This window comes from Pygocentrus nattereri, chromosome 8 (genome assembly GCF_015220715.1).
Source record: "Pygocentrus nattereri isolate fPygNat1 chromosome 8, fPygNat1.pri, whole genome shotgun sequence".
Taxonomy (NCBI): domain Eukaryota; kingdom Metazoa; phylum Chordata; class Actinopteri; order Characiformes; family Serrasalmidae; genus Pygocentrus; species Pygocentrus nattereri.
In genome coordinates, this window is record NC_051218.1 from 8,055,001 (window position 1) to 8,073,282 (window position 18,282).

General features: G+C 44.9%; 1 protein-coding gene across 3 annotated transcripts in view; it reads left to right on the plus strand.

Annotated features, from left to right (window-relative positions):
• LOC108439036 (FA complementation group A) overlaps positions 1–18,282 on the plus strand; it is a 35,583-nt gene that overhangs the window by 14,977 nt on the left and 2,324 nt on the right. For all 3 annotated transcript variants that reach the window (XM_037540589.1, XM_017717205.2, XM_017717204.2), the window contains 25 exons: positions 283–371; positions 1,097–1,157; positions 1,256–1,305; positions 1,841–1,917; positions 2,687–2,788; positions 3,424–3,548; positions 4,154–4,224; positions 4,460–4,559; positions 6,617–6,801; positions 7,312–7,405; positions 8,334–8,540; positions 8,884–8,957; positions 9,403–9,525; positions 9,736–9,811; positions 10,595–10,758; positions 10,929–11,034; positions 11,994–12,053; positions 12,607–12,711; positions 12,919–13,031; positions 13,199–13,331; positions 13,756–13,818; positions 14,709–14,811; positions 14,914–14,989; positions 15,172–15,319; positions 15,546–15,629. In XM_037540589.1, the coding sequence (XP_037396486.1) occupies positions 283–371; positions 1,097–1,157; positions 1,256–1,305; positions 1,841–1,917; positions 2,687–2,788; positions 3,424–3,548; positions 4,154–4,224; positions 4,460–4,559; positions 6,617–6,801; positions 7,312–7,405; positions 8,334–8,540; positions 8,884–8,957; positions 9,403–9,525; positions 9,736–9,811; positions 10,595–10,758; positions 10,929–11,034; positions 11,994–12,053; positions 12,607–12,711; positions 12,919–13,031; positions 13,199–13,331; positions 13,756–13,818; positions 14,709–14,811; positions 14,914–14,989; positions 15,172–15,319; positions 15,546–15,629 (2,589 nt within the window). The remainder of the gene's footprint in view (positions 1–282; positions 372–1,096; positions 1,158–1,255; positions 1,306–1,840; positions 1,918–2,686; positions 2,789–3,423; positions 3,549–4,153; positions 4,225–4,459; positions 4,560–6,616; positions 6,802–7,311; positions 7,406–8,333; positions 8,541–8,883; positions 8,958–9,402; positions 9,526–9,735; positions 9,812–10,594; positions 10,759–10,928; positions 11,035–11,993; positions 12,054–12,606; positions 12,712–12,918; positions 13,032–13,198; positions 13,332–13,755; positions 13,819–14,708; positions 14,812–14,913; positions 14,990–15,171; positions 15,320–15,545; positions 15,630–18,282) is intronic.

Below are 18,282 nucleotides of genomic sequence, written 5' to 3' on the forward strand. Positions count from 1 at the left end.
GTGTCAGACTACTGAGCAGTATAGTGACACAATGTCTAAAGGCGTGGACAGTGAGTGGACACAATGTTTAAAAACTCCAGCAGCACTTCTGTGTCTGATTCACTTTCACCACCACAAAACACACTAACACACCACCATCACATCAGTGTTACTGCAGTGCGGAGAATGACCCACCACCCAAATAGTACCTGCTATTGGGGGCGATCCTGACACCACCCAAATAGTACCTGCTATCCATGGGGGGATTCTGACAATTGACCCTATGTGCTTTGCTGTGTCCAGCTTCAGTGTCCAGCTCAGCAGGATGTGGAAAAGGCCATAGCTCTGTTCCAAAGCACTGGCAGGATCTCTGTGACTGTGATGGAGGCCAGGTATGATACTGAAGCTGTTCTAGAACCTGTAGAGAGTCGTTCTCGTTGGATTTGCTCATTTCAGTTGGATTAGTTCAGGGGAGCCTGTGTGTGTCCTGGAACCCACCATCTCTGCTTCATGGGGACGTTATTGAAATGTGGCCCAGTAACATGAGTCTTAAAATTAATCTGACTGATCACACTAGAGATATTACACATTACACATTACACATCATCAGCCCAGCCCTTCCAACAGCCCAACCCCTCCCAATAGCCCAGTCCCTCCTACAGCCCAACCCCTCTCAATAGCCAGCCCCTTCGACAGCCCAGCTACTCCCAATAGGCCAGCCCCTCCTATAGCCCAACCCTTCCCAATAGGCCAGCCCCTCTTACAGGCCAAACCCTTCAAAAGCCCAGCCCCTCCCAAAAGCCTGGCCCCCCCGACAACCAAGCTACTCCCAATAGGCCAGCCCCTCTTACAACTCAGACAGCCCAGCCCAACTCAACCAACCCCTCTGACAGCCTGGCTACTCCCAATAGCCCAGCCCCTCCGACAGCCCAGCTACTCCCAGTAGGCCAGCCCCTTTATAACCCAGTCCCTCCTACAGCCCAGCTACTCCCAATAGACCAGACCCTTTTACAACACAGCCCCTCCTACAGCCTAACCCCTCCTAATAGACCAACCCCTCTCAGTAGCTCAACCCCTCCTCTGAGTTTCTCTCTCTATGATCTCTGTATGTGTTCAGTATTTTCAGGAGGCCGTATTTTCTGTCCCGGTTCCTCCCTGTTCTGCTGACCCCACGTGTGGTGAGTACACACACACTGGCCAAACATAACCTTCATTGGTGAGCTTTGCTGTCAGTGTGTGATTTGGTCAGTCTTAACAGGCTTTGATTTTCTTTCAGCTCCCAGAGAAGCCGGACACCAGGATGGCGTTCATCGAGGCCCTGAGGAAGTAGGTTACAATATCAGCACAAACGCACTGAAATCTTCCAATCTAACAAAATAAATATAAAAAATACTATATATATTCATAAAAAACTTGACCTGTAAGCAGTATGAATGACGTGCAGTGGCTCTTAAGTACAGTTACAGTCAAGGACTGAAGTACGTATGAACAGTATGTACGGCAACAAAGAATGGAGGCTGGAATAAAGGTACAGACTGCCTCACTGGCCCTCACAGCTGAGAACAGTTTTAGCTGCTGAGGCTTCTGTGTCATTTCTGTTCTGTCTGCTTTTTCCACTGAAACTATAATAATTTATACTAAATGGCTGCTTTTAGTGGAAATGAATTAAAGGCAGGACTTCTGTGCTGAACTGTACAGGAAGTTGGAGCGATAGACTCTTCACCAACATCATCGAAATGCTAATAAAGGAAGTTTATTTTGGAAGAGCACTGTTCCACCCCTCTGTAAAAGGGGGTATGTGTGTATATAGTGTAATAGGGTATATGTGTGTGTGTGTGTGTGTGTGTGTGTGTGCATGCAGAGCGGAGAAGATTCCAGCAGCTCTGTACTCGTCCTACACTGAGTCGTGTCTGAGAGAGCGGCAGGTGCACAGAGCAGGTAAAGCCCTGCAGCAGGCCCACCCAGAACAGTGTGGCTCCACAGGAGAACATCAGCTTTTTAGGGAGCCAAAGTCCATGTTTTCTTTTTAAACAGGTTCATTTTGCTCTTGTGGTCACAAAACAAATGTACAGAGTAACTTTCCCATGTACACAGTGTTTTGGTGAAAGTCTCCTCTTACAGCGTTAGCTGGGTGGTCCTAATCAGGGGTCACAGCTGTTCCGCTACATCTCCCTGTGTTTGAGTCAGAGAGAACATTGCACTCCCAGGCACAGCTGAGCTGTAAAGAACCTCAGTTCGTCTGTCGGTTCATTCAGCTCCAGCGTTCCCTGCATGCAGATCCATCAGTAAAGTCCGTATCACTGCCATGGGAACAAAATGTGGTGTCTCCAAAATGTAACTGTGCAGGAGACGGAAAAAACAGTTTTAATGTGAATGAATGGAATCTCACCTTTTCTAGGTGGTTTTGTTCCATTTCTTTTGGTCAGTTTATCATGAAATTTATGCACAGTGTAAAAGACAACAAAGGTTTTGTACTGACAGCAGTGATAAGAACCTTCTTTAAGGTTCTCCCTGTAAGCTCTGGCTGATGGTTTTGTAGTGTGGATACAGCGGGCCACACCCAGAGATCTCGGGTCTGATTAGCATTTTTAGCCATGTTTTATTATATTTCTGTTTTAGGTTGGATGTTTAATGTAACACTCAGTTTTCATATCACATTATTAATATTTCACACTGTATTTCCTGGGACTGTGTGTGTGTGTGTTAGGTGTGCACAGCTCCCAAGAGCAGGAGGGGAACCCCCAGATACTCCTAAAGGCTCAGCTCCAGGAGCTGAGGAGACTGCTGTCTGCAGGGGCTGCTGAAGGAGGTGAAAAACACAGGAAACCGCTGTAGGCTGAATGGGTGGGACTAAACCGCTGTAGCTGAATGGGTGGGGCTAAACTGCTATAGGCTGAATGGTGGAGCTAAACTACTGTAGGCTGAATGGGTGGAGCTAAACTGCTGTAATCTGAATGGGTGGGGCTAAACTGCTGTAGGCTGAATGGGTGGAGCTAAACCGCTGTAGGCTGAATGGTGGAGCTAAACTGCTGTAGCTGAATGGGTGGGGCTAAACTGCTGTAGGCTGAATGGGTGGGGCTAAACTGCTGTAGGCTGAATGGGTGGGGCTAAACTGCTGTAGGCTGAATGGTGGAGCTAAACTGCTGTAGGCTGAATGGGTGGGGCTAAACTGCTGTAGGCTGAATGGGTAGGGCTAAACTGCTGTAGGCTGAATGGTGGAGCTAAACTGCTGTAGGCTGAATGGGTGGGGCTAAACTGCTGTAGGCTGAATGGTGGAGCTAAACTGCTTGCTGTAGGCTGAATGGGTGGAGTTAAACTGCTATAGGCTGAATGGGTGGAGTTAAACTGCTATAGGCTTAGTATTATCAGAGCACTGCAGCGGGATGATTGACCGGTCACGGATACAATGTGCTGAGTGACTCTGTCTCTGTGTTGTTCTCTCAGATGTTCGAGCTCAGCTGGCCAACATTTCACACTCACTCTACAGTGTTTGTGCTGACAGCCCAGATGAACCTGTTACAGTTATCACGCTGACCCTGGACCAGCCCCCTCCGCCACACACAACTGCTGTGAGGACATGTGTGCACACACACACACACACACGCACACATACATACACCTGCTGTGAAGACACACACTCTCTTACACACACACACTGACATATACACACACATACACTCACAGAGTCATTTCCAAAATTTTTTAATACTGCTAGTTAAAATACATTTTGTTGTGAAAACAAAAATTAAACATTTTTTTCCTGTTTGTTTACTGACCTATTGTAAAATATAAACACGTGCCATTACTTTTACACAGGACTGAAACACACGTCTGTGTGTGAAGCAGAACTGCGGCTGCCGACCGCCTCTATAATCTAATCCGTCCATCCTGAGCTGTGAATGAAAAAGAGACATTAGAATATAAACGGCATATTTCATGTTTAACGTGCAGTCAGTGTGGTTTAGCTGTGCAGTTCAGCCTCTGTTTATTATTCTGTTTGAAAAGCAGAAATAAATAACCTTCTGCTTTTAACTTGAACTACAGTTACGTTGTGTTCTGCCCCTTTAACGGGAACACCCCAGGGGGCGCTGTCCTCTCCACACGGAGGACAGCAGGGACTTTATTTACTCTGAGTAACTGTTACAGTTGTTTTTTTCCCTTTAATCCATTCCAGGTGGTGAATGTGATCCTGCAGAGTTTCTGTCAGTGTGTGTTGGAGGCGTGTAGAGTCAGTCCTCCACACAGGTAACCCCCGCCCCCACCCTCACGCCCCACCCCACTTACCCCGCTGATTAGCATGCCACTAATCAGTTTAACCTGTTTACCGGCTTCTTTTTCGAATTTTCTGTTCCACCTTAAATTGCGGCTGAACATGGAACTGCTGTGCCGTTTAAGGTGGAACAGAAATGAAGCCCTGACTGCAGGATCGTTCTTCAGAGCCGTGTGTTCTTCAGTATCTATAACACACTCGTATTCACAGACAGGGTCAGTGGGCCGGGCAGTTTGTGAAGATGCTGCTTGGACACACGAAGATCTACACAGCACTGCTGCACCGAGTCTCACTGCTACTGCAGATACAGGTACAACCATCTGCACAGTTCTTTAATATTTAAGGGATTAGGATTAAAATATTCTTTTGCATATATACACACACACACACACACACACACACTCACCGGCCACTTTATTTGGTACACCTTGCTAGTAAAAGGTTGGACCCCCTTTTGCCTTCAGAACTGCCTTAATTCTTCAGGCAGACTTTCAACAAGGTGTTGGAAACGTTCCTCAGAGATTTTGGTGGTTATTTGAGTTACTGTTTCCTTTCTATCATCTGGAACCAGTCTGTCCATTGTCCTCTGACCTCTCACATCAACAAGGCATTTTTGTCCACACAACTGCCACTCACTGGATATTTCCTCTTTTTCGGACCGTTCTCTGTAAACCCTAGAGATGGTTGTGCGTGAAAATCCCAGTAGATCAGCAGTTTCTGAAACACTCAGACCAGCCTGTCTGAATGTGGCATGGTTGTTGGTGCCAAAGACCCTTAAATCACCTTTCTTCCCCCGTTGTGATGCTCGGTCTGCACTTCAGCAAGCTGTCTTGACCACCTCTACATGCCTAAATGCATTGAGTTGCGGCCGTGTGATTGGCTGATTATGTTTGATTATGGCTGATTATATTGTATATGTTTTTATATATATATATATATATATATATATATATATATATATATATATATATATATATATATATATATATATAATATTGTGTGTGTGTATGTATGTATATGTATGTATGTATATAAGATATTTGCATATATATGATACATATGGGACATTATCATATATTAAAGCAATAAGCCACTGGAGGCCATGTGTTACAGTGATTTTATCACGGGAAGGGAGGTTCTTAGGCACGACATGAAGCAGAGTAAATCCCCTCCCCGTGATAAAGTCACTTCAACGCACGCCCTTGAGTGGCTTATTGCTTTTATAAAACAGTGGACAATATATAATCAAATACACAATTTTTCAGAAAACACTTTTTTATTAATAATAGTAATGAGTAATAATGAATAATTATTCCATCAAGAAATGTAGTTCCTTTAGTGTATGGAATCGTTGCTGAGCAGCCATGGACAGCTGAATGAGGAGAAGACCGTTCAGTGGCCCATCCCTGTTCACTGCGGTCATTTCATGATTTTTTTATCTTTTTGTTATAAAAGAATGAATATATGATATCACGGCACAGTTTAATGCAAAAACCTTTTATTCACCATTTATAAGAACTTTTTGGTACCAAATCACCACCACGAGTCGTATTCAGCACCAATCCAGCGGCCCCTCTTCTCACACTGGGGCTGAGTCTCAAATGACTCCCTGCTCCCTACATAGTGCCCGGCATAGGAGTTTAAATCCTGCAGCTCAACAGAGCAAAACACAGTTAAGAAACAGTCATTTGGGATTCAGACACATCCAGACTCCATAAACGATGCACTGTTTGGCTGTAGAGGCTAGAACTTCTAAACTTTCATAGCTAGAACACTAGGGAGTACGGAGCCGTCTGGGATTCAGGGTTTGACGCGACTTCTGACTGAAACACGGACGTTTGAAGCGTGTACACTTTTAGATTTTTATACTGCAGTTTTACAGTAAATCATACTAAGTGCTTTAATTCAAGCCTGTGATATTAATGATGGAGCTGTTTAGCATGTTTACTATCTTTCGACCTGTTGGCTCGCTGACCCGCCCAGTTCTAGATAAGAAAGTAAGCTGTCAGCCCCTCAGTTTAAACAGAACCGGGTTCATACTTCATCAGTGCTTCACTCGGGGGTTCCGTGTGAGCAGCACTAGAGTCAAAGATTATTCATTAACAGTACAAGAGTTCATAACATGGTGCAGAGATACGGAGATAAGTTGTGAGGCGGTCAGTGGGAGTATATCACGTATTTCACAATGGCTTTAAACGCAGCTCAGCCAAATAGGTTTTAGGACTGTTTTATAAAAACATATAATAATAATAGTAATAATAATAATAATAATATGTAGATACTTCTATATATAATGGCATGTGTGTGTGTGTGTGTGTGTGTGTGTGTGTGTGTGTGTGTATATATATTATAATGGTGGATGTGTAGGGTCCATCTCTGGCTGCTCCTCATGTTCTGGGTCTGGCCGTGTTCCTGGTGGAGCTGCATGTATGTAGAAGTTCGTGTTCTCCAGTTAAACTCTCCTCTCCTCGCTGCATCTGTGTGTCTCCTGCTGAGGCTCTGAGTTCTGTCCTGCCCTCATCCACCAAAACCCACATGGACTTCTCGCTTAGGTACCTCGGAGTCTGGTCTCCATCAGGGGTCAGACTTCTTTACAGTGGTGGTGATGGGAACCAGGCGTCGCCATGACTACAACACAGATATAGACATTTTATTTACTATCCAGAACCACCAGAGAACCTACATGAGTCTTCAGAGTTTATATGGAATGTTGATGGAAAATAGTGGAAAATCTGGAATAATAAGTTTTCTTTGGGGACCATTTTGCCGCACAGCCTTCTGCATGTATCCTTTTCTAAACTATCATAAAACAGCGTCTCAGTCATCAGGCAGTGAATTCAGAACCATTTCATGTAGGAACTTTCTGTGAAGGAGCTTTTAGAGGGGGACGTCTGGTTCCTATCACCACCACTGTGAGCAGTTCTGACTCTGACTAGAACACAGCGTTTCATAGCAAACCCCTTTGATTACCTTTATATAGCTATTATAAAGTGTGTGTGTGTGTGTGTGTGTGTGTGTGTGTGTGTGTGTGTGTGTGTGTGTGTGTGTGTGTGTGTGTGGAGGTTGTGTGTGTGTGCTGTGTGTTATGCTCTGTGTAGGTCCAGCTCTCACACTGAAAGTCTCTCACACTTCATCCCCGGACACCTCTATAAACAGGTAGGATTCTAACACACCTGTTCACTCTGCTCAGAGACTCCAGTGTCGAAAGGTATGAACACATACGTTAGAAGAACACAGGTTTGATTCCTAAGTCCTCGCTTTTCTCCAGCCAAGCAAGGAGTTCTGTCAGCAGCACCTACATTAACTTGGCGAAAGATTCATTAGATAAAGCAGGCACTGAATGTTATCTGTAAATGCTGGACTTCCTTCAGAAGAGATTTGGAAATGAAGATTACTTAGATTGTCTGGGATGCTTAGATATAAGATAATCCACTTGTATAATGAAGGAGAAAGCCAAAGTGAAAAAACAAAAAACAGTTTGACACTCCAGAGAAAATGTGGCTCCTAACAACCACCTGGAAGAGTTTTGGTCAACCCCGAAACTGCCCCCATCAGATAAACAGCACTGATCTTTTTGAGAGAGGAGAAAATCAAGCTGGGTCAGATCTGAAAACATCCACAGGTGTTTCTGTCGATTCTTCCACTGTGAGAAGACCACTCAGCGCTGTGGGTCTGAAAGGATGTTTAGCTCATCAAGAAGAACCTCACTGAGAAAAGGAGACGGACGCATCAAAACACATCAAACGAGGAAGCTGAATGATGGACTGACCATCATTCAGCTCAGAGTCCAGACCTCAGCACCACTGAATGGGTTTGATTACTTCAGAAAATCATCAACCAGCTTCTAAGACTGAGCTTTGGAGGTGTGTCTGCAGATTCTTTGAGGAGCTGAAAGTGAGGCTTCTAAGAAGAATGGAAGCTGGAATGAAGGTAGAGAGGGACTCACTGACTGACCATAGCTGAAAGGAGATTCAGCTGCTGAGGCTGTTTATGTGTTTGTTTTCTGCTTTTTTCTGAATAAACTGAATAACATGCACTTAACGATGTCAAGAATATTAACACTGATAACTGTCTGTGCTGCCAGCTGATGTTCCTGGTGCCCAGGCTGCTGCCGGAGACTCGGGAGTGTGTGTTGGCAGTGGAGAGAAGTGTGTGCGGTGGTCAAGACGAAGCGGCGAGTGTGTCGGGATGGGCGAGTGTTACTGACCCCACTGTGAGTGTGAGGAGCTCAGCCAGAGCACTGTGGACACACAGCACCGTCAGGAACCTGCAGGAACATCCAGAATACCAGGCAAGACCACCCCACCAATCAGCATGGTGCTAACTGTGTGCCTAAATCATCACACACTTCCTGTTCCACCTTAAACGGTGCAGCAGTTACATTCTGGTGACTAAAATGTCTAAAGGAATGCCTTAATACTCATTTGAGTGGCTTTGGATGCTCTGCTCTCACATAGAACCATTTTCTTCACTGAAGAACCCTTGAAGGGGCATGTTAATAGCGCTCCCACAACCTGCTGCACTGCACACGCAAATCAGCACTCACTGTTAGGAGTCATAGTAAATTAGGGACTCTGTGCTCTCAGTCTAAATACAGGTTGATTGATTGATTGATTTAAACTGTCTTTGTCCAGTTGTCCTTCTCAGAATGGCTGCTGGCTGAGCTCAGAGTGCAGCGCAGTGTGGACGCTCTCACTGATACAGAGAGGTACTCACACACACTCACAGACTCACACACAGACTTACACACACACACACACAGTTTTTAAACACCATGTCAAACTCACTGTCCACTCTATTACACTCCTACCTTGTTGGTCCACCTTGTAGATGTAAAGTCAGAGATGACAGCTCATCTGCTGCTGCACAGTTTGTGTTGGTCATCCTCTAGTCCTTCATCAGTGGTCACCGGATGCTGTTGGCTAGATATTTTTGGTTGGTGGACGATTCTCAGTCCAGCAGTGACACTGAGGTGTTTAAAAACTCCAGCAGCGCTGCTGTGTCTGATCCACTCAGCCCAGCGCAACACACACTAACACACCACCACCACATCAGTGTTACTGCAGTGCTGAGAATGACCCACCACCAAAATAGTACCTGCTCTGTGAGGGTCCATGGGGGTCCTTAAACTCTGTTGGTGCTGTGTGTGTTAGACAGGTGTACGAGCACTGGGTGTGTCAGCAGTGGTTCCTGCCGCAGTCTGTGAGCTCTGGAGGCTGTGGAGGAAACACTGAGACCGCGTGTTCTTACATCATCAACTCTCTGCTGGACATGAGGTCAGACTCTCTCACACATTAGGATCCAGTTTAGAAAAATAAAATACAGAATTAAAGGCACAGAAAATGCCAGGCGGGTGGGAGGAGAGTGTAACACAGGGTCACACGTGACACGGACATCGACTGTAGTTAATCAGGTTCCAGCAGAAGGTGATTTTGGACATCTTGTTTTGTTGTTGTTTGCTGTTTATTGTTCTTGTGTGTCTGCAGTTTGCAGCCAGTGCAGGATCCCTCTGCCCCGCCCCACACAGACAGCTGCTCTACAGACATTCTCTCCAGACTGCAGGTACATCGTAGAGTTTATACCCTCATTAAAACAAAAGTATGATGATAAAAAAATACAGTTTCATTAATCAGAGACCTGCCCTTTAACCCTCTGGGGTTGACAGACACACCCACTTGTCAGATTCTGTCTCTGTATCTGTGTCTGTATCTTTGTGATGATCCAGCTCAGAAATCCAGTTTAAACCCTTCCTGAATCTGTAGAGCCACCCTTTCCACTCCAGTTATGAGCCTATGAAGAGGGGCTGAGATACACGTCATCTGACTCTCACCGTGTGGAGCTGGTAGATTTGTGTGGCTGTCTACATTCTGTGTGAAACTGACCAGACGGACACTCAGGAAATCACTAAAGACTGACCGTCTCGCAGGAAACCCTTCATTCATTATTCAGTCCACATTGGAGACTCGTGTGACACGGCGTCAGAGAGTTTACAGCTGGTGAAGCTGCTGCAGCGGGTTTGGAAAGTAGTGATGAAGATAAGCGTTTTGATGTGAAACATTGAGAAAATGTCCTCTGTCTCCAGAGGATTAATCTGAATCTAGATGACTGGAGCTGTGAGACTAATGTAACGGAAGCCATATCCACACCAATTAGCATTGCGGCGAAATCAACACGTTTTGTGTGTGTGTGTGTGTGTGTATGTATGTATGTATGTATATATATATATATATATATATATATATATATATATATATATATATATATAAATTTGTGTTTGTCTGAGATGTGTTTGGTGCTTCTACACTCACACTTACGTTCATCATCATCATCATCGCTCTGATGCAGGAGCTGCTGTGGGAGCTGCAGTTTTCTCGAGATCAGAGCAGGACAGAGAGAGAGGGGGGACATTTCCTCTGGGACCTCATAGACCAGCGCTGCTCCGCCACCTCTGGTCCTGAGCACATGGGCAGTGAGCTGGAGCTCCAGAGAATACTGCACACCTGCAACAGGTACATGCACACAGCTGTGAACAGGTACACATACACACCTGCGAACAGGTACACATACACACCTGTGGACGCTGTACTTTGTGTATAGACTGCATTGTGATAAATGATAGATATGGTAAACATGATGTCATTATGATGATTATTATGATTGTGTATCGTGTGTGTGTCAGGGTGCTGTTGGCGCTGCCAGCTGCCGTGCTGGTGAGAGTGAGCCGTGTTGGAGGGAGGCGTGTGCTGGACTGCCGCTCTCTGATAGAGCACATTAACAACCATCAGGTCATTACTGTTAATATCACCTTTCACAGCTGCACTTTGAGCCAGGAACTTTACTGTGATTAGACAGAAAGGGTGAGCACACACCGCAGATGAGGTCCTGCTAGAGTAGACAGAGGAACGTCCCGATCACGGCCGACAGAGCCGAACGTTTCGGTGATGATTTCATCGCTGCTGTCAGAACAAAACCTCATATCTCAGTTTCTGTCGGTTGTCAGTTTTTTGATAATTTGAAAATACCTGTCGCTCTTTACATTGTGTCTAAATCTGAATGGACCAAAAGAAACGGCACAGGATGACTTGTAAAACATTCTGGTTCCATTGACTTAGATTAACAGTAAAGTATATTTTCTCCGTCTCCTGTAAAGTTTCCATTTTGGAGAAGCGAGGTTTTGTTCCAACAGCAGCGAAATACACTTGAGTTTCTTGATTAAGTTTTGTGAGAGAAAATTTCACAGGCAGGGCTGAGCAATGAGGCAATATATCATTATCGTGATAAATGATGTCATAATACAGTATATTATGCTTGTCTGATCATATGGTGTTTATCGTCAGTGCTTATAGAAGCTGACCAGCTGCATGTTTCATTATAAAGAGAGTAAAATGAATCAGTTTAACTGGATTTAGTGACACATACTGAATATAAATCACTGTGTTTAGAGGTTCAGTGCTGCTGTATGAAGCTCCGCCCCTTCACAGTCAGAGCAGCAGCGCTATTGGCCAAAGACGCAGATTTGAGTGTCCACATTCATGCCAAAAGTTTGGGACACAAAATCGTTCATCTCAGAGAATTGAATTAAAAGCAGTTTCATTTCTCTCAAAGTAAAAATGACAGGGAAATGCTATTGAGACTGGAGCTTAAAGCACCTAGAACACACTCATTACAGTTATTAAACACACAGAACGCCAGTGGCCTTATTTTGTTGTTGTTGTTATTTATTATTTATGTTGTTATTTGTTAGAGGAGGGTTTGCTGTCCGGCTGGTGTTCTGTCCTGCTCCCTCACCACTCACTTCCTCAAAGTAAGACCATCCTGATTCATTCAGCCTAATGAGAAACTGTAGAACAGACTCTGTTTATATCACAATACCTACATTTAGAGTCGGTTATTCATTCAGCCTAATGAGAAACTGTAGAACAGACTCGGTTTATATCACAATACCTACATTTAGAGTCGGTTATTCATTCAGCCTAATGAGAAACTGTAGAACAGACTCGGTTTATATCACAATACCTACATTTAGAGTCGGTTATTCATTCAGTCTAATGAGAAACTGTAGAACAGACTCAGTTTATATCACAATACCTACATTTAGAGTCGGTTATTCATTCAGTCTAATGAGAAACTGTAGAACAGACTTGGTTTATATCACAATACCTACATTTAGAGTCAGTTATTCATTCAGCCTAATGAGAAACTGTAGAACAGACTCAGTTTATATCACAATACCTACATTTAGAGTCGGTTATTCATTCAGTCTAATGAGAAACTGTAGAACAGACTCGGTTTATATCACAATACCTACATTTAGAGTCGGTTATTCATTCAGCCTAATGAGAAACTGTGTGTTGTAGGCGGTGCTGAGTGCGAGTGCTGGCTGTGAATGTCCTGCTGAAGCTGTGAATGCGTCTCTGTCTCAGATCCATCTGCAGTGTCCTCTCCTGCTGTTTTCTGCTGGGGTAACCGACACACACCTTACTGTCCACTTCATTCAAACTGCAGTAGATCACTGATCACTTCCTGTAGACAGTAATTACTACTGATCACTGAACTCTCTAAAACCCAGACACATCTCAACCAGCTGAAAACCCAGCGGCCGACAGTTGTATTGAAACCTTGTGTGTGTGTGTGTGTGTGTGTGTGTGTGTGTGTGTGTGGGTACGCAGCGGTGGTGGGGGTTTGTCCGTCCTGTGCTGTGCTCTCTGTGGGGGCGGCTGGTGGGGGGAGTGGAACCTGCGCTGATACAGATACTGAATGACTGCCATCAGTGGGCCAGCAGGTAACACACACTCACACTCGGCCTCATCATCATTATTATTATTATTATTATTATTATTATTATTATTATTATTATTATTAACAACGGTTTTACCAAACATGACATTTTATGTCCATGTCGTGCAGCCCTGGAGCTCCTCATAGAACATAAACACGTGTGTGTCATAGGTCAGTGGGGGGTCTCTGTGCAGACTCCTCGGCTCCTGCTGAGCTCCTTGCTGTTTGTCTGCACAGTGAACTGCAGGGCAGCGACGCCGAATGCATTAAATCACAGCTGACGCTGTCAGAGCGGAACAGACAGGTAAGTTCATATACAGCACTGTGTGGTGTCTCCTCTTCCCTCTCCTCCTCTCTTTCCCTCTCCACCTCTCTCCTCCTCCCTTCCCCTTCCACTCTTCCCACCCTCCTTCTCCCCTTTTTGACCCCACCTCCTTTTCCCCCTCCCCTTTCTCTCCTTCTCCACCCCTCCCTTCCTCCACCCCTCCCCTTCCCCCTCGCTTCCCTCCCCTCTTCCGTTCTACGTATTGCACCAGATGTATGTTGGTGGGCTATAAGCTTCTATTGCCTGTTAGCTGCTTTAGCCTCGTAGCTTCAGAACCTCTGACTCCAAACACGTTTCAGCTGATTGGCTACATTTTGTGTAATTTGGGTGAAACTGGCCAAAATATTCCTTTAAACTGTTTAAAATCTGGGTATTGTGTCTGTGTGTGCGTGTGTGCATGCAGGTGCTGGTTTTCCTGCTGTTCCTGTACATTACAGACTTCCTGTCTGCTCAGCTCAGCTCTCAGGTACTGTAACACCACACTTACACAGACGTCAGCCCGACTCCGTCCAAACACTTCTGGACAATAATTAACTGAAATGCACAGTAGAGACAGTATGAATGTATCAGTTCTGGACATGTCTAGTGTACAAATTGCATTTATTGATTATATCACCCCCAAAAAACCAAATCTGTGCTTCAGCTTTAATAAAACATATGAAATAATATAAAACTGTAACCCAGCATTGTTTGTAAAAAGATATCATCTCTCATTTTACTGGAAAGAACTGCAAACGTGCCCTCTGGTGTAGATTTGTGGTGATTTGCATGCTTATAGCGCCCCCTACTGGAGAAACTGTATGTTATTTCTAAAGCCACACCCCCCGCTTTAAAAATGAAAACAAAAACGAGACGGTTTCATAATTCAGCTACCAAGTGGGATGTTTCAGCTGCGTACTTATTTAATATGTCTCTCCTGTTAGAACCTGCATTTCTAGATATCCGTCACTTTAGCTCGTTTTTTTTACTGCAGCGACTTAAACAGAAGCTGAAGTTCTAAAACACGACAACATTGATTTTTGGTTCTGTTCACTCGAACTTCACTTAGAGTCTCTCTCTCTCTCTCTCTCTCTCTCTCTCTCTCTCTGTCTCTCTCTCACTGTCTATGTCTGTCTGTCTCTCTCTCTCTCTCTCTCTCTCTGTCTCTCTCTCTCTCTCTCTCTCTGTCTCTCTATGTCTGTCTCTCTCTTTTCTTTCTTAAACATAACCTCCAGTGTCTCAGTGTATGTATGTTGTTTTTATGTATCACTCTTTCCATATTAATGAGGTCCGATGTCATCACCATGTCACTGGGTCAGTGTTTGGGTGTTACTGGGGGAATTATGGGGTGTTTTGTGTGTGTTTGTTGTGTTTCAGGGTGAGAAGAGTGTGAATCACACTAAAGATCTCAGCGGCCACCTCCTGTCTCTGCTGGCGGACTCTTCTGATTGGCTGGCACTTTTCCACCAATCAGGATCTGGTATGGACCTCAGAGTCAGGAATGAATGTCGGTTTTGTCCACACACTGTACATAAACACAGCTGGTCACACGGTCGTGAGTCACTGTGCTGTATCTCCACAGAGCAGAGCATCTACCGCTGCGTCTCCATGGTGACCACGGACGCCAACATCCGTCTGATGCCCTTCGCCTTCTACAGGTGAGGCAGCAGGTGGCGCTGTCCAGCTCAGAGTTTTACACTGATAGCTAATCCCGTTATACAAAACCTGACCAAACACTAGAGGGCGATGATTGGTTAGCATTACTTCTGCTGAGTGCTGATTGGTTAACGTTACTGCTGCTGTTTACTCTGTCTGTCTGTGTGTGTGTGTGTGTGTGTAGTGTGTTGTCATGTGTAGATGAGTGTGTGATGATGCGAGCGTTGAAGGCTCCTGGTTTCCTGTACACGGTGGTGATGTCATACGCTGCCCTGCTGAAGCTGTTCCTGCATGGACACACTGCAGCCATCAGCTCTGAGACTCCACAGCAGGTACACTCACCACCACAGCGCCACCTGCAGGTGTGGCACTGCTGAGACCATTTCCCCTTTTATGCTTCAGCCTAATGAGAAACTGTAGAACAGACTCGGTTTATATCACAATACCTACATTTAGAGTCGGTTATTCATTCAGTCTAATGAGAAACTGTAGAACAGACTTTGTCTTTGAGTAACTGCCTGTTAATGTGTCTGTAAGCTGTGTTTGTTTCTGTTTCAGATTCTGTCTAAAGCTCAGCAGATCGTTCTGAAGTGTGTTCATCTGAGTCCCCACAGCGCCCTCACTCTCAGCCAGCGCAGCCAGGTGCGCTCACTTGAGTCTCTCTCACTAGTACAGTGTGGCAACATGGCCCCGCCCATTCAGCCCACAGCAGCTTAGCCCCACCCATTCAGCCCACAGCAGTTTATGGCAGTTTTCGGCACACAGGCGTTATAATTTCAGGTCAGAGGAAAGTAAATGGGTGTGAAATGTGGGCTCTGGGTTCTTTAACAGCAGTGCCTCTGTCTCAGTTTCCACTCTCAGCTTCCTGCTACCAGTTCTTTGTAGATGGAAAGTTTCCATTCAGTGGAAAAACATTAAGATCCATCTGATTAAACTCAGCATTGAGAGAGACTGAAATCAGAAGCAAAGCGATGAGAAAGCAGTTTAAACCTGTTTAGCTGGGGTTTAAGTTTGTATTTAGCTGTAAAACACAAAATAACATTAGAATAAATACAATATAACTACATTTAAATAAACATCAGTGCAGTAATCGTTAATCAGACTGTGCTGTTTTCACTAAAGCTATGAATATGTGGGTTAGATGAACACTGACTTACACTGATCTCACTGGCATCACAGGGATTTGATCAGTTCCATCAGCTGATTAATGAAGTATTGATTAGATAAAGCAGGTTTTATATGGTCACTGTGAACACTGGACTTCCTCCAGGAGAGATCTGGAAGCAGTGTTTTTTTATTAACATAAACCAAAAGATGGGTAGATGGTTATGTATGTGTGTGTGTGTGTGTATGTATATATATACACTGCTCAAAAAATAAAGGGAACACTTAAACAACACAATATAACTCCAAGTAAATCAAACGTCTGTGAAATCAAACTGTCCACTTAGGAAGCAACACTGATTGACAATCAATTTCACAGCTGTTGTGCAAATGGAACAGACAACAGGTGGAGATTATTGGCAATTAGCAAGACACACTCAATAAAGGAGTGGTTCTACAGGTGGGGACCACAGACCACTTCTCAGTACCTTTCTTAGGCTGGAGGCGCTACCAGGAGACAGGCCAGTACACCAGGAGACATGGAAGAGGCCGTAGGAGGGCAACAACCCAGCAGCAGGACCGCTACCTCTGCCTTTGTGCAAGGAGAAACAGGAGAAGCACTGCCAGAGCCCTGCAAAATGACCTCCAGCAGGCCACAAATGTGCATGTGTCTGCACAAACGGTTAGAAACCGACACCATGAGGATGGTATGAGGACCTGATGTCCACAGATGGGGGTTGTGCTCACAGCCCAACACCGTGCAGGACGCTTGGCATTTGCCAGAGAACACCAGGATTGGCAAATTCGCCACTGGCGCTCTGTGCTCTTCACAGATGAAAGCAGGTTCACACTGAGCACATGTGACAAGAGTCTGGAGACGCAGTGGAGAGCGATCTGCTGCCTGCAACATCCTTCAGCATGACCGGTTTGGCAGTGGGTCAGTAATGGTGTGGGGTGGCATTTCTTTGGAGGGCCGCACAGCCCTCCATGTGCTCGCCAGAGGTAGCCTGACTGCCATTAGATACCGATATGAAATCCTCAGACCCCTTGTGAGACCATATGCTGGTGTGGTTGGCCCTGGGTTCCTCCTAATGCAGGACAATGCTAAACCTCATGTGGCTGGAGTGTGTCAGCAGTTCCTGCAAGATGAAGGCGTTGAAGCTATGGACTGGCCCGCCCGTTCCCCAGACCTGAATCTGATTGAGCATATCTGGGACATCATGTCTCGCTCCATCCAACAATGCCACGTTGCAGCACAGACTGTCCAGGAGTTGGCGGATGCTTTAGTCCAGGTCTAGGAGGAGATCCCTCAGGAGACCATCCGCCACCTCATCAGGAGCATGCCCAGCCGTTGTAGGGAGGTCATAGAGGCACGTGGAGGCCACACACTACTACTGAGCGCATATATATATATATATATATATATATATATATATATATATATATATATATATATATATATATATATATATATATGCACACACACATAATGTTGCCATATACTATATTGCCAAAAGTATTTCACATATGAAATTGAGTGACATCCCATTCTTAATCCATAGGGTTTAATATGATGTCGGCCCACTCTTTGCAGCTATAACTGCTTCAGCTCTTCTGGGAAGGCTTTCCACAAGGACAGACTTTTGGACAGTACAGTGTATACATGTATAAGTGTGTATACACAGTTTTGTCATTCATATACATAATTTGAAAATACCAGCTGCTGCCATGTGTCAGAACTTCATGATATGGATCAATACAAATGGTCCACAGTTAGAATGCAATCTTGTGACAATACACTATATTTCCAAAAGTATTCAGTCACCCATCCAAATCTGTGAATTCAGGTGTTCCAATCACTTCCATGGCTACAGGTGTATAAAACCAAGCCCCTAGGCCTGCAGACTACTTCTACAGACATTAGTGAAAGAATGGGTCGCTCTTAGGAGCTCAGTGAATTCCAGCGTGGTACGGTTATCAGACGCCACCTGTGCAACAAATTGTGAAATTTCCTCATTACTAAATATACCACAGTCAACTGTCAGTGGTATTATAACAAAGTGGAAGTGATTGGGAATGACAGCAACTCAGTCACGAAGTGGTCGGCCATGCTTCTCTGTCTGGCAATCTGATGAACGAATCTGGGTTTGGTTGCCAGCAGAATGGTACTTGTGTGGGGTCGTGTTTCAGG